The sequence below is a fragment of the Aspergillus aculeatinus genome (assembly GCF_003184765.1).
Source record: "Aspergillus aculeatinus CBS 121060 unplaced genomic scaffold BO66scaffold_21, whole genome shotgun sequence".
Classification (NCBI taxonomy): Eukaryota; Fungi; Ascomycota; class Eurotiomycetes; order Eurotiales; family Aspergillaceae; genus Aspergillus; species Aspergillus aculeatinus.
The window spans coordinates 500,445-524,638 of record NW_020291490.1 but is presented as its reverse complement, the minus strand read 5'-3'; the positions used below and the strand labels follow the sequence as shown (position 1 = coordinate 524,638).

The following is a 24,194-nucleotide window of genomic DNA, read 5'->3' as shown; positions in this document are numbered from 1 at the left end:
TTCTGACTTCAGCACAACAGCTCCGTAAGGTATCTTCAGTGCACCAACGCTCAGAGCCTGTTTTGATGGCATTTGGGCTCTTTCACTCTCTGGGTTGGTGCCAATACCTCAATTCCAGGTGGATCAAAGACAAGAAATGCGACTGATCCCATGCAGCCATGAGAAAAGGATCGACCGATGACTGAGCTGCGGCGCCGAATCAGCATTGCAGTTGTGCAAGTAATATTAGTGCTTCTTGGGCGACATGGGCCGCTGCTCATCCGCCATCCCTCCCTCTCTAAGTAACTGCTACGAGTAGTTCACAGGTTTCTCGATCGGTCGTTCCGAACAAGACTGAATAATCGATGTAGTGGGGAAATGCATTTTTGGTTTTACTTTTGTCTTGGAGATACTCGGGCTTGAACCCTGGCCACTTCGAGTACCAGCGTCACAGTGGTTTTATAGGGGTGATCCTTGGTCAAGGTGAATATGCTGACTGTCGTGGTGATATAGACACAGCCACAGAAGGAAGGAACCGCGATCCGAGAGAGATATGAGTTATACCCAAGGCATAAGTTGCTGTTGGGAGGGTGAGACAACGGATGACTTGGGCTATCTTAGCGTGGCAGGCGACGTATCTCCCGGTGCTCATCAGCAACCAGCGGTCGCACGGGGTGGGCGGAGGTGCCCATGAAATACAAGAAGGACAAAAGAAACAGTTGTTCTCACAGCCAGGCGGATCCTGATTCTACCCCAGATTCCAAGCGCGGTGATTCTGTCTCGAAGCTTGTAGGCCCAAAGTAGCCGACCATGTAATGCTGGCCGTGCCAACAATGTTGATGCTCGTCATATGCAGGGGCAGCCCGACGCTTCTCCGGGGAAGATTTCCCCAGACAGCTGGGGCGGACGAGCTATCGCATTCTGGCTAGTTATCCTGTCTGATCACGGTACTAAGAATGTATGACCTGTCCGATCTGGATGTTTTGAGATTTGACTTCGACTTGGTTCTATCATGCAGGAGCTGAGTAATCTGCTCGAGCTGTTGCCACCGCCTACCGCTCAAAGAATATTGCCACTTTGTCGCTCGGGCTGATCTCTTTTAGTCTTTGTCTTTGTTACTTCACATTCCTCCTGTCCAACTCCTAGCTCATGACTCATAAATCGGCTTGACATATGAGAGCACTTCTCAGCAGAACGAGTTTATTTCTCGGAGCTTTGATATTGACCAAGAGTAGTGGCCCCTCGTCCAATTTGCACTACCTCTTCGTTTCTTATCCATTGACAGCTCTTTCCCGCGACCTCTGACAAGCTCAACACAATGGCGACTGACGTCGGCCATGTTGCCTCGCGCATCCTGTCCCCCGATACTCCTCGCGACCCGAACTTCGATGATTTTTCCTTCATCCCTTTCCTGCGCAGTAGCTATGGATTCGGCCTAGCTAGCGACGTTCCCGAATGCAAGGCCTTCCACGAGGGCCACTGTCCGCTGGGGCCGGCCTGCCCGGACCGACATCCTACGCCCTCACGCATGACCACGTCAATGACGACAGCCTCGGGACTGGCGCCCTCGACAACGCATGGATCACTGGTCTGCAAACACTTTCTCAAGGGGCTCTGCAAAAAAGGCATCAAATGCGAGTACCTCCACGAATACAACCTGCGGCGCATGCCCGAGTGCCAGTCCTTCTCTCGATCCGGCTACTGCCCGAATGGCGACGATTGCCTCTACCAACACGTTCGGGAGGAAGCCCGGTTGCCGCCGTGCGAACACTATGACCGGGGCTTCTGCGAGCTGGGACCGCTGTGTGCCAAGCGGCATGTGCGCCGCCATCTCTGCCCGTTCTACCTAGCGGGATTCTGCCCGGAAGGAAAGAACTGCACAGATGCGCACCCCCGGTGGTCGGAGAACCTACCGCGGCCCACGATGCGAGTGGAGAAGACGGAGGAGGACCTGGAGCGCGAGCGGGCTCTGATCCGCGAGGAACAGGAGAAGGAAAAAGAACGGGAGCGCGAATGGCGGAGCGAACGTGGCCGTGGCGGAGGCTTCATGCGCGGCCGGTTCCGTGGGCGTGGGCGTGGCTAGACGATGCTCTCTCGGGGAGAAATTCTGTGAGATTCCAGTTGCTACATTGTGAAGATACCCCTCCGTGGCATTTGATGATGATTTGATTTATTTTACGACGCAAAGCGGGCATGTCATGTATGTTTATGCAGATATAAGAGTCGGAGAAGAGGGCCAAACGTTTAGCCTAACACGAGATCTTAGACTTTCGAATTTCAAGGACTTATCAGTAACTACCGGTATGTACGGAGCAGTACAATGATTGCTAGGGTCGGGGTCTGCAGCTCGTATAGATTGCAGATAAGATGAGCTGATGGGCTGACTGCGTGTTGGGACGAGCGGTGGCCTAGAGCGATTCTAGTCTCAGATAGGGATGCCAGCCCATGACGCCCGGAATGGCGTCTTTCTACGTGGCTAAAATTGTTTTTATTTCAATGTATATGATGCATTGCCTAATAACTTAGTAATGATAGAAGCGTTTATATCAACATAATTCAAACAAATGGGTAGTTAAATGGAGAGAGTTTATAATGGATTCAGGAGCATCAATTCCTGGTATGTAGTCTACCGAATTCTGTTGCTACTAGTGTAACACATCCGACCACTTCGGGCCTCCCCCGCCGTATCCCGAAAGGGGATATGGTACAGCTGGAGCCTACTGGCTCTCTCTCTGGTAGACTTCTCTAAGGTTCTAACTTCTAACTTCTGAGAGCGTAAGATGAGAACCGGACTAGACCCGAGTCGACTAGCCCTACCTTGTACTAATGGCTGATTAACAGATTAACAATACGGGCAATGGACTCCACCGCGCCCACCTTTCCGGGAGGTTCTGAACTTCTGATTTTCCAAATGCGCAAGCGGAATTCAAGCGCGATTTGTCACAGTCCCGTAAGATGGCTTTCCCATTGCTGATTGGTTCGATGCTCTCTTTGCTTCCCCGCTCGTCCCACTGCCCTCTGCCCCTCACCAATCACCAGCTCTCGGGCCCAGGGTCTGTCATCGATTACGGATGCTTGCCAAAGCAATTGAACCTCTTTTTCCCGTAGCTGCGTAGCAACTGTTTGTTGTACGTACTTGCTGGATTGGGGAGGGGGGAGGGGGGAGGGGGGACTCAGGGAGGGGGGACTCAGGGAGAAGGGCCTTTCTATCTCACGATCTCGCCGGTCCCGATTCTTTGACTATATATATTTGCTGCTTCTCTGCCCCTCTTTGACCGGCCCCTCTTTCTTCTCATCAGTCTCAGTATCCAAAGACCGTTTTCTGTCATTCTTCCAGAAACCAATCCCCTCACAAACAGTCACCATGGCTCCCAAGATTGCTATCGTCTTCGTATGTACTCCCCCAATCCATTGCTATACTCCCTCCATCATACAATGAGAAGATATTCAATTCGTCCTCGTCGTTCCTCCGGAATCTGGAACATCGTCACTGATGGTTGATCATACAGTACTCGATGTACGGCCACATCCAGCAGTTGGCTGAGGCTGAGAAGAAGGGTATCGAGGCTGCTGGCGGCTCTGCCGACATCTACCAGTGAGTTTGTACCTGAACAAGGCATCATCCAGGTGATCTGGTAATAGCTAACACAGTTTACCTTATCTAGGGTTGCTGAGACTCTTCCTGAGGAGGTCCTGGCTAAGATGCACGCTCCTCCCAAGTCCAGCTACCCCATCGTCGAGCCTAAGACTCTGCTCGAGTACGATGCTGTTCTCTTCGGTATCCCCACCCGTTACGGTAACTTCCCTGCCCAGTGGAAGGCTTTCTGGGACCAGACCGGTGGAATCTGGGCTACCGGTGGCTACTGGGGCAAGTACGCCGGTCTCTTCATCTCCACCGGTACCCAGGGTGGTGGTCAGGAGTCCACTGCTCTTGCGTCCATGAGCACCCTCGCTCACCACGGTTTCGTCTACGTCCCTCTCGGCTACAAGACCGTCTTCGGCCAGCTGTCCAACCTCAACGAGGTCCACGGTGGCAGCCCCTGGGGTGCCGGTACTTTCGCTGTAAGCCACCATGCCCTTGTCAATTGCGTGAAACAGTCTTGGTTCTTCCACTAACACCACTATCAGGGTGCCGACGGTTCCCGCCAGCCTTCCGCTCTCGAGCTCGAGGTTGCCCAGGCTCAGGGCAAGGCCTTCTACGAGCACGTCTCCAAGCACAACTTCGCTTGACTACATGGTAGCGAGCAGACCCAGTCGGAGTCGCCTGCCGCTGCCCAGCCGCAGCAGAAGACCGACACGGAGAAGCCCGCGCCTAAACCTGCACAAAACGGACAAAGCACCCAGGCGGCGACCCGGGAGGAGAAGAGCAATGAGGGACCTTGTGGCCTGCCCAAGAAGTGTGTCATTCAGTAGAAAACTGAGTTGCTTAATATCCTACCGTCTCTCTGCTCTGTAACTGGGCTTGCTTTTGTTTCTGTTTCGGTTGGTATGGCGTTGGGTTATAAAGGGAGGGAATTTCAAGTACATAATTCACGTGATACACCAGACTTCGGTCTAATCAGAGAATGAATGATAATATATTCGGCAAATATATCTATATGTTATTGCCCGTTTATTGACAGAGAGGATGTACTGTAGGAAGGAAGCATGATTGATTACACATCTGAAAGCTGTTGAAAATGGGAAGCGGCAGTTCCTGACAAGGGCCAAGGCGGTGAGGGGTAGCTTACGGTGGCCGATGACGATAGAGCTTCGCTGCCTTCTTCGCCCGCCGGAGAGCTTCCTATTCTCCGACTATCTTCCTCGTTCTCTGAGATCCATCTTCAGCCTCACTTTCTCCTGAATTCCTGACATGACCTTGTGATTACGATGAAGCAGTGAAGTCTGAGCTTAGTGAAAATCGAGAAACCTTCATTTTCAACCTCCCGCACCCTCCTCTCGAGCCTCTATCGCCCATCATGGCGTCCCGGTCGATTATTTTGAGATTCGAAAGCCGCAACGGCCAGTTCCGGCTGACAGTCAGCCCTCAGGACCTGTTTCCTACTCTTCAGCAGAAGGTGAAAAATCGATATCGAGAACGAATAGATAGCATCGGCATGAAGAAACTAACCTTAACCCCACTTTAGATCGTTGAACATCTACCCCCCAGCACAGATCCCGCATCGATCGCCCTCTCCAATAAGCCTATAGGTACTGGTGGTGAAGAGAGGCTTCTAGGCACTCTTGGTGGGGTGGCGATCGAAAGGGTTGGCCTCAAGTGAGTTTGCATCGAGCCCCCACAGCACGTCAGCTAGACTCGATTGCTGAGTACAGCGGCTAACAACTGCTCTGCTGGTAATCTCAGACACGGAGACAAGCTCTATCTCGGCTATAACGAGACACAAGGACAACAGAATGGCTCTGTCAACGGGGTTCCTGCCTCAATCGAAACGTCCCGCCGCTTGAACGGAGCACCTGTTCCACAGAACGATACCGTCACCTTCCGCCCCCCGCAACCGACCTCCCCAACCACTGTGATCAAGAACCCCTGGGATGTGGTGCAACAATCACCGCTCGATGATGCGCTGGATAAGAAGGACGGCAAGATTCATCGGCCCCGCGATATGAAGATGTGTCGACATGGTCCCAAGGGCATGTGTGACTATTGCATGCCGCTCGAGCCATATGATCCCAAATACCTGGCTGAGAAGAAGATCAAGCATCTCTCCTTCCACTCATACCTCCGAAAGCTCAACGCCTCCACCAACAAAGCGGAACTCAAAAGCTCTTTCATGCCCCCGCTCAATGAACCCTACTATCGCGTCAGACGAGACTGCCCGTCCGGACATCCTCAATGGCCGGAGGGCATTTGCACGAAGTGTCAGCCCAGTGCCATCAGTTTACAGCCGCAAGAGTTCCGGATGGTCGATCATGTGGAGTTCGCCCACTCAGAGCTTGTCAACTCGTTGCTCAACTTCTGGCGGAAATCCGGAGCCCAGCGGTTGGGATTCTTGTACGGAACCTACGAAGAATACGCGGAAGTACCCTTGGGCGTCAAAGCAGTGGTGCAGGCAATCTATGAGCCTCCGCAAGTTGATGAAGTTGACGGTGTCACGCTGCACGAGTGGCCCGATGAGAAGGAGGTCGACGAGGTGGCGCGGCTTTGTGGCATGGAGAAGATTGGAGTGATATTTACAGACCTGCTTGATGCAGGTAACGGAGATGGATCAGTAGTATGCAAGCGGCACATTGATTCATACTATCTTTCTTCCCTCGAGATCGCTTTCGCAGCACGCCTACAAGCTCAACATCCCAAGGCAACAAAATGGAGCCGGACGGGCCGGTTTGGATCCAACTTCGTCACCTGTGTCCTCAGTGGAGATGAAGAAGGAGCGATCACTGTCAGCGCGTACCAAGCATCTGTGGCTGCAGTCGAGATGGTTCGAGCCGACATCGTCGAGCCGTCCGCCGAACCATCTGTGATGCTGGTCCAGTCTGAGGATGACGATGAGCAGAACAAATCTCGATATATCCCTGAGGTCTTCTACCGCAAGATCAACGAATACGGCGTCAGTGCCCAACAGAATGCCAAACCCAGCTTTCCAGTGGAATATCTCCTGGTCACATTGACCCATGGTTTCCCCACCGAATCTTCCCCCCTCTTCACCGACAGCAGCTTCCCCATCGAGAATCGCGAAGTCATTGGCGAGAGTCAAGAATTACGCAACGTCGCGAAGAAGCTTGTTTCGCATGGTGACCCGGAGAAGGCAATCCGTGCCGTGTCAGATTTCCACTTGCTGTGCTTCCTGCACAACCTCTCCACCTTCAGCAAAGTATGGCCTGCTGCTATGTCCCCTTTCCTCCCTTTTAAAAGTACATCGCATTATTATCAGTCGCATGCTAACATATCCTCCCACTCCGCAGGACGAAGAATCTCTCCTCTGCCGCGTCGCAACCTCCCGTAACCCCGCCGATGGTATGCAGCTGATCAACACCCCCGGCTGGGCGACACTGGTCACAATTCTACAGGAAAGTGGTGAGCGGCCCCCCAAGCGACCCTGGCTGAGCACGGCCACACTACCTCCATCTTCATCATCACCATCACCATCACCTGGATCTGAGCTCCCTCTCCCCATGAGAAAAGCCGGTCGACGCCCCATTCCCTCTGCCTCTGCCTCCTCCCGATCCGCCTCTCCCAAATCAGAAAGTGAACAGCTTGCTAAGAGGTTTAAGGGAGCTAGCCTAGAATGAGTGATTGATTCTGGTTCTTCCACGTCGAATGGAGAAACACCTTCCAACCCGCGGAAACCCGTCTCAACATTTTTCCCGCTCCGCCTGCTTGCCTCTCTCCGCTGCTCCTCACCGATGTTTCCCCTCGCTCTCTGCTATCCATCATATAGGGAGAGCTCGAGTTGCGATCAACCTTTTAGTATAAGCGCTGTTCGATCCCGATCTCGGTTGATATGGTTTGTTGATCAGCCTTGAAGGGTCAATGGGGCCATGTGAGGGATTAGCTGAGGGGTCAATAGGACCAGTTACTAGTCCAGAGAAGCATCAGTGGTCGTTGATGATGCTGTATCTAGGGTATAGTTTCACCCCCAAGCAAGGATATATCTCTTCCAACAGGCGCTTGCCTCTCATTCTAGCTAGGGCATACTCACCCACGTATCTGGCCCCCTTTTCGCGTGCTGGTGCCAAGCTCGGCTACACAGTACTTACTCTTCGGCCGTTTGTAGCATGCTTATTTGAGGTCCGTAACAACCGGCAGTGGCAACAAGCTTGCACAGAATCATGATGCAAACATTTTGGAAATGAATTTGTTGGTGAAGCGAGAAAGAGACGATTCATATTCCATATTCCCAGTGAGTGCCATACACATTTTAGCCCAATGCGTCAAATAGAAAGGGAAGCAAAAGAAGAAAAAAATGAAGAAAACAGCATGACGGAAGTGTAACACTACCGCTCCATCCCATGGGGAGTGATCGCTGCATATTAAAAGAAATATGATACAGGATAGAATGGCAAAAGTCGTAATATAATGATGGCCCAATTTGTCGTCGGATGGTGCAGGATTACAGAAACATGAGATTGAAGGGACAATCGAGAGAATCAAAGACGTATTTGTGAACGCACAACGACAGAAAAGAATCAGAAGTCAAAGAGGCCTCCTTGCAACCAAAGGAATGTAAATACGTAGAAGGAGGGAACCGAGGATTGTGGAGAGAGAACTCAAGAAATCGGACGCGGACGCCGCTTACTCTTTCTCGAGCAACTCGCCCAGTCTCTTCTCCAGAAGGCGTCTGCCCTCGACAGTTTTCCACACCTCGTGCGGTGCCCCGCTCACAATATCCCAGTCCTTCAGGTTCTGAGTGATTTTCGTCAGGTCCTCCTGCGTCTTGGCCCATTTGTGGCTCTTGCGGACCTCGACGCCCGAGCTGACGACGACCAGCGGCGTGTCAGACATCTGGACGTGGCGGGCAGTCTGGACCTCCGAGGCGGTCATGGACTTGGCGACGAGATTTTCTTGGAGCTTGGCCTTGATGAATTTCCCTGTCTGGTAGGCGCTGCGGCCGTAGACCCGGTCCTCGCGAGTGCGGCCCTTAAACAGGGCGCCGGCAATTCGATCCAGCCCCAGCGGCGAGAGCACTCCTTGCAGCCAGAGGACAAAGCCGCGGCTTGAGGAGCCGATCTGTGAGAGATAGTCCTCGTGCGTGCTGTCGATGAGCAGGATACCAGTCACCTCAAGCAGGTGCCTACTGGCGAAGATGCGGCTGTAGATGCCACCGACGCCCGCAGAGACGAGGACCCAAGGACCCTCTTCGCCGGCCAGGGCGAGAGCCTCCGAGAGGGCGTCGGCGGCCATGCCGGCTGAAAAGGGGGACGGCGCGTTGTCGGACCAGCCGAAGCCTGGGCGATCCCAGTAGCAATAGCGAGGGACCAAGCCGCTTTGGTAGGCGTTGTCAATGAAGGGTTGGAGGGTGTGCTCGACAGGACCTTCGCCGCCTTCGATCAGGACGGTGGGAACGTCATCGAGATATTGAGTCGTCGTTGTGTTAGGGCTGCCCACACAGTTGAGATGGACCTGGTAGTTGTTGCTATTGACGAGATACTTCTTGCCCGGCGCAGCGAGAGAGGCGTCGCGGGACCGCAAGATCAGTGTAGCCGTGAAGAGAATAGAGACGACTCCGAAAATGGCCATGAAGATGGTCTGCAGTAGCACGGCAATCCATTCGCGGAGGGGGCGACGGCTTTCCGGACGACCTGTGAGACGCTCTTCCTCTTCACGCTTGCCCCATTCGACAGCCCGATTCTGGAAGATACTGTACAGGGCGATGAAGGTGGCCCAGACAACCGAGGCTACGCCTACCCAACCCTCTTCGACGCGGATGCGAGGTACAGCAAGGGTGAGGATCATATCGATGCAGAGAAAGACCCCGATGATGATTCCCCATACGGTCATTGGCTTGGACGGTACGGCAAAGAAAAGCAGGCTGATGACGAGGTATCCGGTGGTGAGGGTTGTATAGGCGAAGCTGAAGAACCCAGACCCCCGACTATGCATCATGGGAGGACTGACGAACAGTGAGACAAGAAGGAAGGTCCACCAGATGAAACTCAGGGCCAGAAAGAGCGAAGATAAGCCGCGAAGAGCGCGGATGCTCCAAAGGTTGTACGGAGAGACCTGGAAGTGGCAAGTGTGAGCAACACCGACTGGCCTGGCACATTTTTGTCTGCTTTAGATTCCACAACGAAGAGCACTCACAGCAGGATCATCAGGACTCAGGTAAGCTGGGGGATCGCGCGGCAAGAGTCGAGAGCGCTCTGTGGGCTCTGGGTGTTGGGTATCATCACCCTCGTTGTCTGGCCGCTCCTCCCTTTCGGCGTTATCATTCCGCCCAAGTTTGAGTGACGGCATGATACCAGTATAGCGAAGCACTCAAAGTCGACTTTGACGGTGGCCGTATGTACTGTACAGGCGACACAGGGGTTGAAACCACGTAACCACGTTCACGGATGAACTGTGGAAGGGAAGCGATAGAAAGGCGATTGAGAAAATTGGGAATACAGCTGCATAACAGCAAAGGCAGGCAGTGACGGAGATCGCATCTTCGATAACTTGACGTCACAGGGAACAATGGGGGGGAGAATTGGAATATCACGGGATCTCCCCAGAAGGAATGCCACACGCTGACGTCATGCAAGGTTCATGCCAGTTCTCACCGCTACATCTGATAAGAATTGTGGTACAGTAATAGATTGGTTCCTGGTCGAAGGTGACAAGATGATAAATGGGGGACGAGGCTTGCAGCATCTGTGGAAGAGAGAGCAGAGAAAGGAAAAGCGACAGAATGATCGGGCTTAGTATTAGTAGTAGAGAGAGAAAGAAAATAGATTAAAGGAAGGTGGGTAGTCAGGTGATCTTGCATTCATTTACTCAAGTACTCAGTAGGCGGGCTGTTGATTCCTACACATATGAGTATGAGTACTGAGTACTGTACAATATCAGATCGGATCGATTGTTTGCCACACGATCTACATAGGATTACTCATAATCCAACCGAGATCTCATCTACTCATACAGAGTAGAAGCTTGGAACCAGATCCACCATCCAAAGCGGCATTAGTGACCGGTGCGTGCGGCGTGTCCCCACTGCTATCTCACTGCTATCGGCCTATCTGACCATGCAACAAACAGGGAAAATCTATGCACCACGATTCGGGATTAATTGATAGAGAGTATTGCTTGTTTGTCGAACAGTTAATTGAGATGATTGAATCCCCACAATCCAGACTACACCGCACCACCGCATGACCCACCCACCCCATTGTCTGCTATTGCGCATCAAATCCTTGTGTTGATCGAACCCACACAACACCCACACAACAACTCTGCCAGTGGCAGTATCCCCCCCTGTCAGAAAGCAGAAGTCCAATCACATTCATGAGCCAGCTGCAGAAATCCTTCGCCAAATCTAAATTGGCCAAGCTCTCGCACCAGCTACCCCCCCACGACCTGTCCGCGACTCCGTCTGCTTCTATGTACCCCCTCAACGAGGAGCAGGGAGAGTCCAGTCACGATGAGGACGACTCCTCCGCTTCATCCACCGGCACGATAGTTCCTTCGCCCAGTCGCAATCTATTCGCCAGACCAAATGGTGGTCGCGGGTAAGGATGTCGTCCAATTACCAGCCAGTGCTTCTCAACAACCATCTAAATGCCTCTTTAGATCCCCCCAAACAAGCTTAAGCTGGACCGAGTTCTTCACTCAAGACCTGCATCTCACTCGGGTCGACTCCAGCACTAACACGCGCATCACCCACCATGTATACCTCACGCCCCCCGCCGACTCCGGTAGTCCGCTCTTCGTGATGCACCACGGCGCCGGCTCCTCGGGCCTTTCGTTCGCCGCGTGCGCCGAGGAGATCCGCAAGCTCCTACCCAACGCAGGCATCCTATCGCTCGATGCTCGTCACCACGGCGGCACGGTCGTGACGACAGCCTCCACCGCCAACGACGAAGGGGACGACAGGGCCCCTCAAGAAGATGGAGGCTCACCCGCTCTCGATCTCAGCCTGGAAACCCTCAACGGGGATCTCGTCTTCGTCGTCCGCGAAACCCAGCGCAAGATGGGCTGGGACAGTCTTCCAGACCTAATCCTCGTCGGGCACAGCCTAGGCGGCGCCGTGATAACCGACGTCGCAAAGACCGGCGACCTAGGATCCAAAGTGCTGGCCTATGCCGTTCTAGATGTTGTTGAAGGTAAGTCTTCGGCAACCACAGACCCCTACTCGGACTCTTCCCCCGGAATTCTCTTCTGCACCACCGCTACCTTCCACTATTACTCTGAAATTAAGAGGAAACCCAGTAAATCTGACCACTCCCAAAAACAGGATCCGCAATGGACGCCCTCCAAAGCATGGAAACATATCTCTTAACTCGTCCCTCCCGCTTCCCTTCCATAGCATCCGGCATAGAATGGCAGTAAGTCAAACACCACCCCCTCCCAAAGCGCCTCAGGCCTTTTGAAGTAGTCTTCTAATCTCAAATGTCCGGGACCAAAAAGCACCCGCTCGCGCACAATCCGCAACAAAACCTCCGCCCGCATCTCCGTCCCCTCCCTTCTCTACGAACAACCCACCCCGACAGACCCCACCAAACCCTGGGTCTGGCGCACCAACCTGTCCGCGACCAAACCCTTCTGGGAGAACTGGTTCATCGGCCTGAGTCGGAAGTTCCTCGATGCGCGCGGCGGCAAACTACTCCTGCTGGCGGGGACGGATCGGCTCGATAAGGAGTTGATGATTGGGCAGATGCAAGGTACGAACGATCAACCCCCCCAAACCCCCGCCTCTCCCAACCCCAAATTATTCCCACAGTAACTCGTTCCTTTTTTGCGGTGATGTGAACGTCCAGCAGAAGGAGGTTTGGGGCTCGAGAAGAAAAGAGAACTAACATTGATTAATTGATGAAATTTTTAGGCAAATACCAATTACAGGTTCTACCGGAAGCGGGCCATTTCATTCAGGAGGACCAGCCGGCCAAGACGGCGCAGATCCTGGTGGACTTCTACAAGAGGAATGATCGAAGTGCGTTGGTGCTGCCGCCCAAGGTGGCGGACATGCAGGCTCAGGCGGCCATGAACAAAGGGAACGGCGCTGGGCTAGGCTCCGGAGCTGGGGCCTTCAAGAGGGCTTAGAAGGTATATACGACTAGATTGTATGTCTTGTATGTTTTGTTGAGAGGGTTTATCTGTGTATAGGTGTAAATTCAGGTATGACGAAAGAAAAAATGTACAGATTATAATGAGATCTGTGTTTTTGTGTTCTCGTTTCTTCACAAAGGTTCCCGCTCCAACATTGAAACAAAATGCTGCTTGCCAAATAAACACCAAAAGCCCGCTGGCCATTCCATTTGCGTTTTCCATCCAGGACGCCGCCAAATTCTTCAGCCAAATCATTAACGAATACATGCGGCAATGCAATCAGGGAGGAAACAAGATGTCTCGACAAGAAAGCAAATTGGGGTGATAAAATTGCAATAAATAAAGATAAAAGATAAAGAGAAACGGGTATCTGGCGCCACTGTGCATGCAATTCACACAACCCTTCTCCTCCGTCGACCCCTTTCAAGGAAGATAAGCACCTCCAGCCATGATCAGATTCATATTGGTGAACTTGACCTTGTATACTGGACTTTTCTTGGTCGGGAACGCGCTGATCTGGTCAGGCGTTACGACCACATCCTTGCCCTTCTTCTTGCTTCCAATGCCAGGTCCGACGGAGCTGGAGGCTTGTGTGCTGGCCGCAGGGGGATTGCCGCCGTCGACCTTGGTTCCTGCGCCGCCCTCACCGACAACCCGACCCTGAGACGGATCCTGTGCAGGACCAGCCACGTCCCAGACGCGGACGGTACCGTCAGCACCACCAGAGACTAGAATATTCGATTCGACGCTCCAGCTGAGGGACCAAATGCCACCCTTGCCATGACCGCGCATGCGCTTGAGAAGTCGTCCTGGGGCCAGGTCCCAAAGAAGGATCGACCCGTGGTCATCGGCTGATGCGAGGAGCTTTCCATCACGGCTACACGACAGAGCTGTGATGTTTCCTGTGTGGCCGGTAAACATACGGACGGCATTTCCTGTAGTCACGGCCCACATGCGCACGGTGTGATCGGAGCTACCGGTGAAGATATACGCCGAATTGGGGTGAAAGCAGACGCAGTCGACATCCTGGTCGTGTCCGACGAAGATACGTTGTTGACGGATGTGGTCGGTGACCCAGAGGCGAGCGGTCTTGTCATGGCCACCAGACACGAAGTAGTGACCGAATGGGCCCCACTGCAAATCCCAGACGGGCTGATCGTGGCCCTTGTAAACTACCATGCATTGCCACAGATCCAGGGACCAGAGACGGATAGTTCGATCGGCTGATGAAGAGAGCAACCAACGGGCATTAGTCGGCGCAATGGCATTGTCGGCACGCGTAATAGAAGGCGCGAATGCTACAGAGTAGACGGGTCCAGCATGCCCAATCAGGCGACGAGAATTTGAGGGCGCATCATCCACATTGTCGTACGTCGACTGGATCTGCTTCCCATCCATGCTCCAGACCCGAATATAAGACTCCTGCATACCAGCCGCAACGAGCATAAGGTCATCGGAGAAGTCCAGGCAGTTGACGCTGTGTATAGTCAGTCGCGGGATATCATAACAAGCCCGAAGGTAGTACCACTCACCCATCGTAGGTATTATGGAATGTAAACATGCAGACACTAACGGCCGGCCCAACACCACCGGTTCTACCTTCGATCCTAAACCTGTCGCGGTTCTCTTTGACCTTTTGAACCTCGATCGCGACATCTCGAGCGGTTGATGGGGGATACGGGATATCAGCGCGAGTAGGTGCCTCTTCGTCGTCCTCTTTCTTGATCATCTGCTCAAACTCTTGGATCAAAGTGTTTTGGCCCGGGCCAGGAGGATGCTTGGCGTCTTCGTCCGCGAGCTCGCCGCGTACATCAGTCTCCAGGGTCGACTCAAGTGGTAATTTTCCAAGTTTCAGTCTAGGCAAGGTTCCGGCCATGTTCGGGTTATCTCCGGTGTAAGCAGACCCGGGGTGGTGACCAGGAATACCCTCATCTTCGCTGGGAAAGGTCTGGGTGCCATCACTTTGGCCGAGCATCGCGGCGAAACTAAATCGGTCGTCGGAAGTGCGCTCTTTTGTGATAATGGTACAGTAACTGCTCAGGATGGCAGTCATATCAGATCCGCCCTCCTTCTGCTTGCTCTCCAAGAATTGCATCAGGTTTGAGAATGCCGGGTTACTCAAGACCAAGCGGTACTTGTTAGTTCTATAGAGCTTGGCAGTAGCGTTGTCCTGAACATGTTCTGGGAGACTGATTGGCTCCAAAGCGCGAACATCTTCTGTGTGCTCCGGCAAGAAGAGGTTCTTGTTCATGTCGAAGAATTGTTTCGCCTCTTGAGGCTTAAACGAGGACACCATGTTGATGAAGGTGTAGACAAACAGCGGCCACAGCACACGTCTGAGTTCAGGCTGTTGAGGGTTTGTAAGCATTTTTCATCTGCAGGCCTTAGTACGAAGGGCATACCTTGTACAGATCCAAGTTATCTTCAACCCAGACCTTCAGCAGATCTATAACAGCATTAGACAAATTAGAACAAGAGTAGGACGAACTTACCGAAGCCAAGCCGATACTTAGGACGCGCATCTTCGCCAAGAGGGGGCATAGGCGGGCGGCCATCAATCTCTTGATGCGCCGATTCTATGCGCAGCATAGCCTCTGTGCGACTATAGCCTTTCTTGGCCAAATAGTCAATGACCTGGTTTTTAGAAATTTGTGTCAGTATTTGACGAAGCACCGATCATGAGACTTTGGTTTATATCAACCAATATAGATATCACAGCAGGAGCCTTCCTAGTTGAAGAGGCGATGATACCCAGCAACACTTGAAGCCCAAATGATAACCAGATTCACATGTTTAACAGCTTCTCTAGCTTGTCTCTCTTTGTGAAAGCGGCCGGTGGACGGTAAGCAATTTGAGGCACCTTCACGGCACCTTCACTGCACCTTCACTGCACCTTCACTGCGACATCTGCGAAGTGAATGCACGACAACATGCCTGAACCCGCAAGAACCACCTTCCGCGGCACAGGACACAACAGACCCAGAAATGAGAGACGAATACGTACTATTTGATTGAGATTTTGCTGCGACATTGGACCCCCCGGCGGTGGCGGCGGCGGAGCAGGGGGGCCAGGCGTCACAGGGCCGGTGTTGGTCATGGGTTGTTGAGGAGGCATCGACATCCCACCTGGACCGGGCCCCATACTTCCACTTCGGGGAGCTGGGCTCGGGGCCCCGCCTGGCGCAGACATGGCTGCTGGATGATCTGACAGGGGAAATTCAACGGTGGGGGGGGCAAAAGCTCCTATGTGCCGAGCAGAGGAGGTGTCCAGTTCACTAAAGCGAAAGATGCGACGGCGCTCAGAAGAAACTAGCAAAGAGAGAGGAAGAGACCGACACGCGGACGGGGAGGGAAAGCAGTTCGGGATGCGATTCAATCCGGAGGTTTTGCGAAGTCCGCAGCTTAAGGACACTATCCCTTTTGTGAACTAGCGTGTGGCTGGCCCCTGGTCCCATCACGTGATGATATGCTATGTTCAATCATGGATAGATGCACCTATCGTCATCAAAGAGCAATCACTGGCATATTGCTGCAATTCACCCTGTGCCTGACACTGCCCAGAGCACCATGGCCGAGTCCGGCAACAATTCTAGGTCTCCAGACCAAATCTTCACTTCCGCCGATCGCATTCGGCAGCTTAATGAGATCGACAAGGTAAGTAAGCTACCTACCCTCTGGAGAAGCGAGAGCTGCGACAACGTGCATCCTACTCGAAGATGAAACTCAGACTACTCACGACTCGCACTGCAATACTATCTGAAACCATGTACTAATTGGAATTGTGTTAAGGATGTCGCTCAATTGATTCACTCCGCCGGTCTCGCTATCCAAGCCCTTACTAACGCCCGAACCACCGACTCACCTGCTGAGAACAACTCCTTAGCCGCCCACAAAACACGCTTCAAAGAGGCCACATCGCAGTACTTTGCGCTTCTCTCGTCCATTGATGTCCGACTGCGACGACAGGTGTACGCCCTCGAGGAGGCCGGGATTCTCGCGCCGGAGACGGCCGCGACCGCAACGAACCCCCGCACAGGCGAGTTAGCCGGGGCTGGTGCGGCAGCGGCGGCCGCATCGTCAAACCCGTTGGATGTGAGCTGGCTCAACAGTCGGAAGGACACGGTCGGGAAGGATAAGGAGGCAGAGCTGTGGGCTGCGGCAAGGGAGTTTGTCGAGCAGCTCGCTCGGCATGGGCCTTCGTCGGCAACCGCTAGACATGAGTTGAAAACGGAGGGTGGGCAGGAAGACATTGAGATGGACTGATGAACGATAGTCTGAATGAGGCACACGCATTCTTTTGAGCAGATGCTATCGATTCCTGCATTCGGGTGTCGACGATTGGAGGATCGCAACAACCATTTGCGTGGACAATGGTTTGTTAAAAGTACGAGTCTTATGATACCCAAGCTTATTTATACAATTGTGTTGATTCCGCACGACGAAGCTTTGAGCCATTGTTAGGCTCAAGTAAGATCTTTACAATAAAAGCGCCAGAGTCAAACTAAGATCGGCTCCCCAGGAACCTTAGAACTACATACAATTAAGTGAATGGCAAACTCGCGGGATAGAAAGACGAACGTCTAGGTGATGTTGACAGGTTAAACATCCGCTTGCTTTTACAACTCCAAGCAATGAATGTGGCTACCGCTGCATGGATCTGATCATCTCGGCGTGATTAGCCCGCTCCTTGTTCGCCTCTGTCAAGGACGAAAGACCTGCAACACATTAGTATTATGGTACCATGCATTCCCGCAGCAGAAGAACTCACTGCGCAGTTCACCGACAACATCCTTGGCCTTGCCAAAGTATACCTCCTCTGCAAGAATGTCCACATTAGTCTTCATCCCGTAATGTATGCGCTTGCGTCTGGGCGCAGAGAAATTGAAACACATACGCAGCAGGTTTCTCATCTTCAACTCCATATCCTCCACAAGCCGGCCGACGTTTGCAACGTGGCTTGCATCCGACTCAACGGGCAGATCGACCTCGACCTGGCGGGTCATGTTACCGCTGAGGTCCATCTCACCCAGAGCCTCGGACTCGTTCGCCAGGTGGAGGATGACCGTGCTGGTCAATTTGTAGTGGGACATGCGAGCTCTGTCAGTAGCCTCGAAGACGTGGATGCTGTCCCACTCTCCCGAGCTCTTCGCACCAGGGGTGACTCCTGTTGCCGTACCACATCGCGTTAGCAACGAGCCCGACCATCATTTTGCCCACCTTCCTGTAACCAAGCTCGACGAGTCCTCCGCTTTTTCATTATAGGAGATAGAAGCTGACGCACCTTTCTTGAGAAGAATCACGCCCGCAAACCCATCATCCAAGTCCCAGAAGTAGACGCTCCCCACGCCGCCCTCGTAGTATAGCTCCCGGTAGACATCGAAGGCCTCGTTAGCAGCAACCTCGAGCTTTCTCACCCGCTCACTGGGTACCGTTCCATCATCGAGAGGGGGGTCGAATTCGTTGCTCCAGGGTGACCGGTAGCTGTCGCCATCCCGGTTGTAGTCGCAGAGCAAGTAATCCCGGTTGGTCTTGGGGCAGCGGCGGACCTCCAGGGGCTGATCAACGGACGATAAAAGATCCTCGGTCAGGTCAGGGACAATGGTGGTGATTGCTTGCAAGTTCTGCTTGGTATCGCGGGGGTTGAGGCGCCGGAGCAGGTCCCTGGGAGCAGCACGATGTTGGTGGTCAGCGGGATGCTGCAAGCGGGGTTGCACGGCGAGGGGTTGACCTTCGCCGATGCGGACAGAGAGGGGAGCTTGCTCGGGGGAGTTGGAGGAAGGTGAAGTGTTGAATGAAGGGCTCAGCTAAGACACACTTACAGCGCACTATCATATTGTGCGTCAGCCATGATTGTGACGGGTTGTTGGAATTCAATACTATAGTAGTGTTTAGGTTGCTGTTTACTTCCCAGTTACCTTTCAAGCCCGGGGGGGAGACCGGACGGAGTGACGGTGGATTACTGTAAGCGGTGTAGCGCCGCTGGTTGGAGAAAGCGGGTCGATTGAGGCCTCCCTCCCCCTTATCACTCCACCAAGTATATGCTTTGACTTGCCTTGTCCATGCTTGAAAAGAGCCTCAACAAAGCTCTGCTTCAATAAGAAAAGGTACTGCCTTTATGGAGGGCTATTGCAAGCCACTACAGGATTATGCCTTGCTGTCAGAGAGATATCGGTGCTTTTCTGGCTCTTCAATGATAGCAGCCTACTGAAGCGGGATAACATTACCAAAGTGATCGAGGCAAAGATAGGCAAGTGGAAAGCGATCAAGTATGATTGTTCGAAATATCCATCTGTGTCTAGAGCAGTGCGTTGACAACTCCCCAGCTACGCTAAAGTATCGCACCGAGGCTATTTCCATTGATACCACCACCGAAGGCATATTAGGTAGCCGTATGGGATGCCGCTCATCGCTTCTCGCCGGGTAGATACTGCAGTTTCCAGTGCTTGCAATTCTTAATTCTTAATAAGACAGTTTCATGTGCACGTAATGACCTCGAACATGGTGACCTAGAGATCCAGACTAGACCAACCAGCTTCACTGAGACTCTCTGTGGCTTCCAAGTCATGATGCTGTGAACTCTTCAACAATCAATTCGTGTGGAAACCCGCTCGGCTGGACATGGTACATTGGAAGGACACAAACTGATATTGAACGTCCCAAGATGCAGGCTGAAGCAGGCATCAAGTTCATGGTCGAGCCAGGCAGTATGGTATTCGTCACGCTGAGTGAGCTCTCCATGGCCCACTATGGGAGTACATTGCAGGGTCATACAACACTGATGCCCAAGGCGGAAAAGGGTAAGCCAACCTTTTCTATCAATCGAAGGGTATATCCTGCTGAAAATTAACGTCCAATGTGAACGGACACTGAACCAAATAGAAAAGTCCACCATCAAACGTCGCTATCATCGCTCATGACGAATTGGCGGCTCCGCCGCTTTTTCTCAACGCTTCTGTCCAAAAGAGTAGACATGTCAGGGAAGTCTTCACCCATGTCCTCCGTCATTTGTGAGCAGAATAATGAATCGTCTGCCGCTGTCTCTACAGCCGAGAGCTGTTTCTTCGAATTCCTTGGCGTTTTATCTGTGCCATCCCCTTCCCCATTTGTCTTGCGTTTCACGGGGAGAACAAAATCGGTAACTGTGCGCTGGGTGCGCCTGGCACCACACTCACGGCTGCTCATGTCGCCGGTGGTGCCTGGAATATCCTCGTACTTGTCCGGACTCAGCGCTAAGACACGCCTATATTGCTGCTCACAGTCCGCGGAAATCTGATCCATTTTCTGCAGAGTCCCAATCATGCGGCGAGTCAGAGACCCATGCTTTACTACTTTAGTAGGCCGAGGAGCGAGCTGAAGGCGCGGGAAAGCGTCAGTTCGAGGATTGCAGATTGACGGTGCATCGGACTGTCCTGCCTTGCCGTAATGAACATCAAGCTCGTTTTGCTGCGCTGGAGTAAGCAGGACATCTTCGAGCGCTGGGAGATCAACGGGCTCCGGAGTCGGCGTGCGAGCCTTACTTTTCTTTGCTTCCCTACGCTTGCCGCCTTCAGCCAAGCTGGACGCTTTCGTGAAGCCTGTTTCCACATTGTCCGGCATGTGGAACTTTTTGGGTGGCCTCTTGGGAGGGCGTCCTTTCCGCTTGGGCTCAGGCAGCTCTCGCACCGTATTCTCTTCGGGTATTTCAATCGCCCGTTTATCAGCTACAGGCCGGATCCCCGAGGGAAGAATACGAGGGGACTGGTCTTCATGAAAAGTAAATCGGGTGCCGCTAGCAATCATCTGTTGCATCTTCTCGTAATTGTCCTTGGCCTTGATATAGGACTCTTCCTCCTTGCCTTGCATCAGAAGCAGCACAATGTTACCCGCTCGCTTTCGACCGGTACGTCCCATGCGTTGAAGCATGCGAATTGGTGACGCGGATGAATCGTAACAAACGATCAGGTCGACCTCGCCGATATCCAGACCTTCCTCACCTATCGAAGTTGCAACGATCGTGTTGTAAGTGCCGCTCTTGAACTTCTGCACAATGTCGAGTTGAGTTTTCTGGTTCATTCCTTCTGAGCCCTTGGCGCTACTCTGTCCGACAAAGACATGGGGCCGAATCATCGGCTCGTACCTTTTGAGGACTCGCGTCACCTCTTCGGCGCTGTCCCGGAAATGCACGAAGATCATGACTCTGGTTGCTGGTTTCGCCTGGTCATCGCCTGTACCCGCACCTTCGCCTGCGTCCATGAAATGGTTCAAGACAACCTGCTTCAAGTATTCCAGCTTGGGATGGCCAATGAACTCTGGGTTCTTAGTCCATGGCTGCAAATGGTTCATAAGTTTTTTGAAACTTTCATCTTGGACAACTTGTCGTTGATATTTGCCACCCTTCTGCCCGTCAGTGTTGGACTGAAAATGTGCAAGATGACGGTAGAACGGAGTGATTCCGTGATATTTCAGTAGGTCGATTCCATGGGCAAGGCTGGCAAGAACGCTGAATATCGCATTTACTTTGCCCTTCAACCCGAAATGTGCATTCCGACCAACGTCTGACATCATCCACTGCTGTCTGGCTTTTGTCAGTCCGAATGCCGTAAGTCCCATAGGATCACGGCCCCAGTAAGCATTGAGACTCCGAAGCTGATCAACTAAAGGTTGGAGAGTCTTCGTTAATAAGTCCATGCACAGAACCATTTCCTCGGAATTCTGGAAAGTTTGCACCTCTATGTCCTTTGCATGAACATATTCCCGGATATCAAGGGATTGTTCCGTGCGGATCTCAACTCGGGAAATGTCCAGCCCATCAATTACTGCCTGGACGGCTTCCACCGTGGAGCCAGGCGTTGCAGTCAAAGCCAGGACACGGAAACTTTGATTGTAGCGTCGAAGAAATTTAACAACTTCCACGTAGGCATACCCTCCTGTGGCGCGATGCGCCTCGTCTACAACAAGCAAAACGATGCGCTTAGGATCTGCAATCCCGGTCTTGAGATCATTGACTAAGGTCTGAGGGGTCATGAAGAACACGCGTTTAGCCTTCCATTCCTCAGCTCTGATGCCAGGGGCAGCTTCGCCGGTGAGCATTGTGGTCTGGGATCGTGGAACTCCTGCAATTTGAAAGCATGCGTCTATCTGTTGAGCGACTAGCGGTTTCGTAGGAGCGACAAACACGATCTGAGCGTCTTTGGTCCATCGTAGCCAGTTCAACATGACAGTGGCTGCAATAAAGGTTTTACCTAGACCAGTGGGCAGCGCAACGAGCAGGTTATGGAACAATCCTTTCTGGGCGATGTTGAACTGGTAATCTCTGGTTTTCCCCAGATTGGTGGGATAGACCCATGTATCTAGAGATTCCTGATTCAATTTGTGTTGTGTCGGAGGCTCGACCTTCTCGGGTGGTGACATGAACTGCTCGCCACGCGGGGGCTGGTTTGCTGGACTCCGGACTGCCATGTCAAATAAAGTCGTCTGCCGAACACCCAGTGGACGATTGACACTCTGCGTAAAAGTGCCTGATACCAGTCGACCATGAGTTGGGGGAGGAGACAAGGATAGATCGGAGTCAAAAGCATCGTCTGGTATGTCGTCTAGAAATTCTGCAGGAATATCCATAGCATCGCCTGTTTGTTCACTTGAGGAGCGATCCACCGATGGAGGCTTCAGGTGATTAAAAGCTGTCGTGTGAGACGTTTTAGAGCTTTCTTTTTCGAACGATTGCAACGAAGCCTCAATGGCCGCCTTTAAGGCGTCATCATCTTCAAATTCATCATTTGTCCCATCACCGCCGCCTCTTCCGTTGACTGCGTGTGTTGCCGGAGCGTTCGTTGGGGGTGGTAACTCGGGGTCTGGCTTCTTCCAACGCGGGCCTCGAATCATTTCTGGAGGTGATTGAGGCTGCGTGAGTTGGGTGACGAAGATGTTCTCCTGGACATTTCTGTTCTTTGGCACGAACAGTTTATACTTGGAATGCGCCTCCGGCTCCTCAGAATCGCGGAAATAATGTGATGCTCGTTCGGGAGACTGTAGCTCCTCGTCCTCGTCTTCGCCAGAGTCAGGCGAAGCCTCTCGCGTGTCAGGTCGGTCACATTGATTCTTTCGCAGTGATAGGTTCTGCTTGTTGGCTTTCAGGCGACGGCGCTTGGCCGGCCTGGGAGAATCCCGTTCTGTCGGCGTGGCGGCGGCATCAGAGTCGTCGTCAACAACGAAATCTCCGAGATCATCATCAAAGTAGTCGGAAGAGGCCCCTTCCAGGTCAGACATGTCGAACCCAACGTGGTTCGTTGGGATCAAAGCCGCTGCAGGTTTGAGCTGGCCATGTTCATAACGCGACGCGTCGGATCGCAATCACATGTTGGCTTAGTCATGAAATGTTCATGATTTCCTAATTTGGCGTAACCGCTCGTCCTCCGCCCAGCTCCGAAGACGAAAACCCCATTTTGTTCCGAGGCAAAGGGTGTCTAGATACCACTGGTGAGGTGCTCTGGCTATTGTGCTTTTGGTCTGTCAACAAATTTAAATCGAATTGACCGAAGTCGCATATACATCCCACTCATGTTGTGGAACTTCGCCAGGCGCACAGTGAGAGTCTCCTCGGCCACAAGCGATGACCACGAGTGGGATAGAGGGTTTTTACAATAATCTTAGTTATCTACTGAGTACTAGAAACTTCCGTCGGGTCTCTACAATTCAACATTGATGTTCTGGGCCACATTGAATCAAGGCAGCCAACCTGGGATGGATTATCCATTTAGCGTGCTCACTAAATCAACCAAAAACAAGAATATACGGAGTAAGTAAAGCACGAGCCAGAATGGCGGACAAGGCAGTTAGTTGCCTTGGAGCTTTCAGTAGTCAGTAAATCAGACTAAGCTAACTAGTTATTCTGTACCGAGTACGGAGTACTTCAGCACTTCGCAATTGCCACCGCACTGGAAAGCATAAGGAGTAGAAGATCGAAACTCTGATGTGTGTGGGTGTGCCATGTCCGGGGAAATTCAGGATTTGATGACTTGGCCAGACAGCACCTGAAGATCCTGTGGTGTAACGCCGGGTTCAATATTTTGTAGGGATGAGAGAAGGCAGCTCCAATCAATCTCGGGGGTCTTGGGGTAATGGAGACCAGGAGCGATCCGTAGTGTTGCAGCCACGGAACTTTAATCGCCCTTTCATTCTGTGAGCAGTCTTGTGGTTGCTCGTAAGGAGACTACACTGTAAGATTATTACTAGGATCTCTGCACTATGAAGGCTGCAGGCTGCACTCCAGAGATTTTTGACAGACCTTTCCGCATGACCTTCACTCACTGCCACTGCCACGAGCAATCAATCAGCTCATTGTTCTGGCTCAAATTGGCCAAGCGAAGAGCCGGGCTTATCAGCGCCCAGTTTCTCTCCCTGGATGTGGAGTAGCCAGCGAAGAGGCGGATAAGAGCTTTGAGCAATGGGTGGACGCAGAACGAGACTAAGGAGGACTAAAGTCGGACTAACAGCGACGGTAGTGCCACTCCAGGGTTATTTTTGGGGCCGATCCCTCCTTGGGAGTCATTTAGAC

At 52.6% G+C, this 24,194-nt stretch overlaps 10 protein-coding genes across 10 annotated transcripts; 5 read left to right on the top strand and 5 right to left on the bottom strand.

Annotated features, from left to right (window-relative positions):
* The first annotated feature begins 993 nt into the window (after window positions 1-993).
* On the top strand, window positions 994-2,261 carry yth1 (cleavage polyadenylation factor RNA-binding subunit YTH1). Its single transcript, XM_025647296.1, has one exon. The coding sequence runs from the start codon at window positions 1,298-1,300 to the stop codon at window positions 2,060-2,062; it is 765 nt and encodes a 254-aa protein (XP_025504615.1). The 5' UTR covers window positions 994-1,297; the 3' UTR covers window positions 2,063-2,261.
* Window positions 2,262-3,171: 910 nt separating this feature from the next.
* Window positions 3,172-4,563, top strand: pst2 (putative NADH-quinone oxidoreductase Pst2). The gene is made up of 4 exons (XM_025645539.1): window positions 3,172-3,370; window positions 3,489-3,574; window positions 3,645-4,041; window positions 4,108-4,563. The coding sequence occupies exons 1-4, from the start codon at window positions 3,344-3,346 to the stop codon at window positions 4,207-4,209; spliced, it is 612 nt and encodes a 203-aa protein (XP_025504614.1). The 5' UTR covers window positions 3,172-3,343; the 3' UTR covers window positions 4,210-4,563.
* Window positions 4,564-4,893: 330 nt separating this feature from the next.
* On the top strand, window positions 4,894-7,555 carry npl4 (nuclear protein localization protein 4). The gene is made up of 4 exons (XM_025652837.1): window positions 4,894-5,036; window positions 5,106-5,236; window positions 5,324-6,791; window positions 6,883-7,555. Exons 1-4 carry the CDS (start codon window positions 4,938-4,940, stop codon window positions 7,207-7,209), a joined length of 2,025 nt encoding a protein of 674 aa, XP_025504613.1. The 5' UTR covers window positions 4,894-4,937; the 3' UTR covers window positions 7,210-7,555.
* Window positions 7,556-7,982: 427 nt separating this feature from the next.
* BO66DRAFT_81147 (uncharacterized protein) lies at window positions 7,983-10,027 on the bottom strand. Its single transcript, XM_025653614.1, has 2 exons — window positions 9,722-10,027; window positions 7,983-9,640 (listed from the first exon to the last, which is right to left on the bottom strand). Exons 1-2 carry the CDS (start codon window positions 9,872-9,874, stop codon window positions 8,213-8,215), a joined length of 1,581 nt encoding a protein of 526 aa, XP_025504612.1. The 5' UTR covers window positions 9,875-10,027; the 3' UTR covers window positions 7,983-8,212.
* An 873-nt stretch (window positions 10,028-10,900) lies between these two features.
* Window positions 10,901-12,655, top strand: ppe1 (putative ribosomal protein/carboxylic ester hydrolase (Ppe1); the record flags this gene model as incomplete). Its single annotated transcript, XM_025643726.1, has 5 exons — window positions 10,901-11,124; window positions 11,186-11,718; window positions 11,850-11,940; window positions 12,023-12,276; window positions 12,438-12,655. 5 exons carry the CDS (start codon window positions 10,901-10,903, stop codon window positions 12,653-12,655), a joined length of 1,320 nt encoding a protein of 439 aa, XP_025504611.1.
* Window positions 12,656-12,770: 115 nt separating this feature from the next.
* On the bottom strand, window positions 12,771-15,278 carry BO66DRAFT_391611 (WD repeat TAF5 family protein). Its single transcript, XM_025647295.1, has 4 exons — window positions 15,154-15,278; window positions 15,064-15,107; window positions 14,194-15,008; window positions 12,771-14,138 (listed from the first exon to the last, which is right to left on the bottom strand). The coding sequence occupies exons 1-4, from the start codon at window positions 15,248-15,250 to the stop codon at window positions 13,085-13,087; spliced, it is 2,010 nt and encodes a 669-aa protein (XP_025504610.1). The 5' UTR covers window positions 15,251-15,278; the 3' UTR covers window positions 12,771-13,084.
* BO66DRAFT_391610 (uncharacterized protein) lies at window positions 15,258-15,997 on the bottom strand (the record flags this gene model as incomplete). The annotated part of the gene is made up of 3 exons (XM_025647294.1): window positions 15,666-15,997; window positions 15,433-15,439; window positions 15,258-15,289 (listed from the first exon to the last, which is right to left on the bottom strand). Coding segments are annotated over exons 1-2 (192 nt in total), but the record flags the coding sequence as incomplete, so codon positions are not given.
* A 178-nt stretch (window positions 15,998-16,175) lies between these two features.
* BO66DRAFT_348948 (mediator of RNA polymerase II transcription subunit 11) lies at window positions 16,176-17,073 on the top strand. Its single transcript, XM_025644665.1, has 2 exons — window positions 16,176-16,315; window positions 16,451-17,073. Exons 1-2 carry the CDS (start codon window positions 16,229-16,231, stop codon window positions 16,922-16,924), a joined length of 561 nt encoding a protein of 186 aa, XP_025504608.1. The 5' UTR covers window positions 16,176-16,228; the 3' UTR covers window positions 16,925-17,073.
* Window positions 17,074-17,087: 14 nt separating this feature from the next.
* Window positions 17,088-18,565, bottom strand: cap2 (F-actin-capping protein subunit beta). The gene is made up of 5 exons (XM_025647293.1): window positions 18,481-18,565; window positions 17,943-18,322; window positions 17,556-17,825; window positions 17,430-17,477; window positions 17,088-17,376 (listed from the first exon to the last, which is right to left on the bottom strand). Exons 1-5 carry the CDS (start codon window positions 18,507-18,509, stop codon window positions 17,303-17,305), a joined length of 801 nt encoding a protein of 266 aa, XP_025504607.1. The 5' UTR covers window positions 18,510-18,565; the 3' UTR covers window positions 17,088-17,302.
* A 965-nt stretch (window positions 18,566-19,530) lies between these two features.
* On the bottom strand, window positions 19,531-23,323 carry mph1 (3'-5' DNA helicase). Its single transcript, XM_025653612.1, has one exon. It carries the CDS (start codon window positions 22,904-22,906, stop codon window positions 19,553-19,555), a length of 3,354 nt encoding a protein of 1,117 aa, XP_025504606.1. The 5' UTR covers window positions 22,907-23,323; the 3' UTR covers window positions 19,531-19,552.
* Window positions 23,324-24,194: the final 871 nt, after the last annotated feature.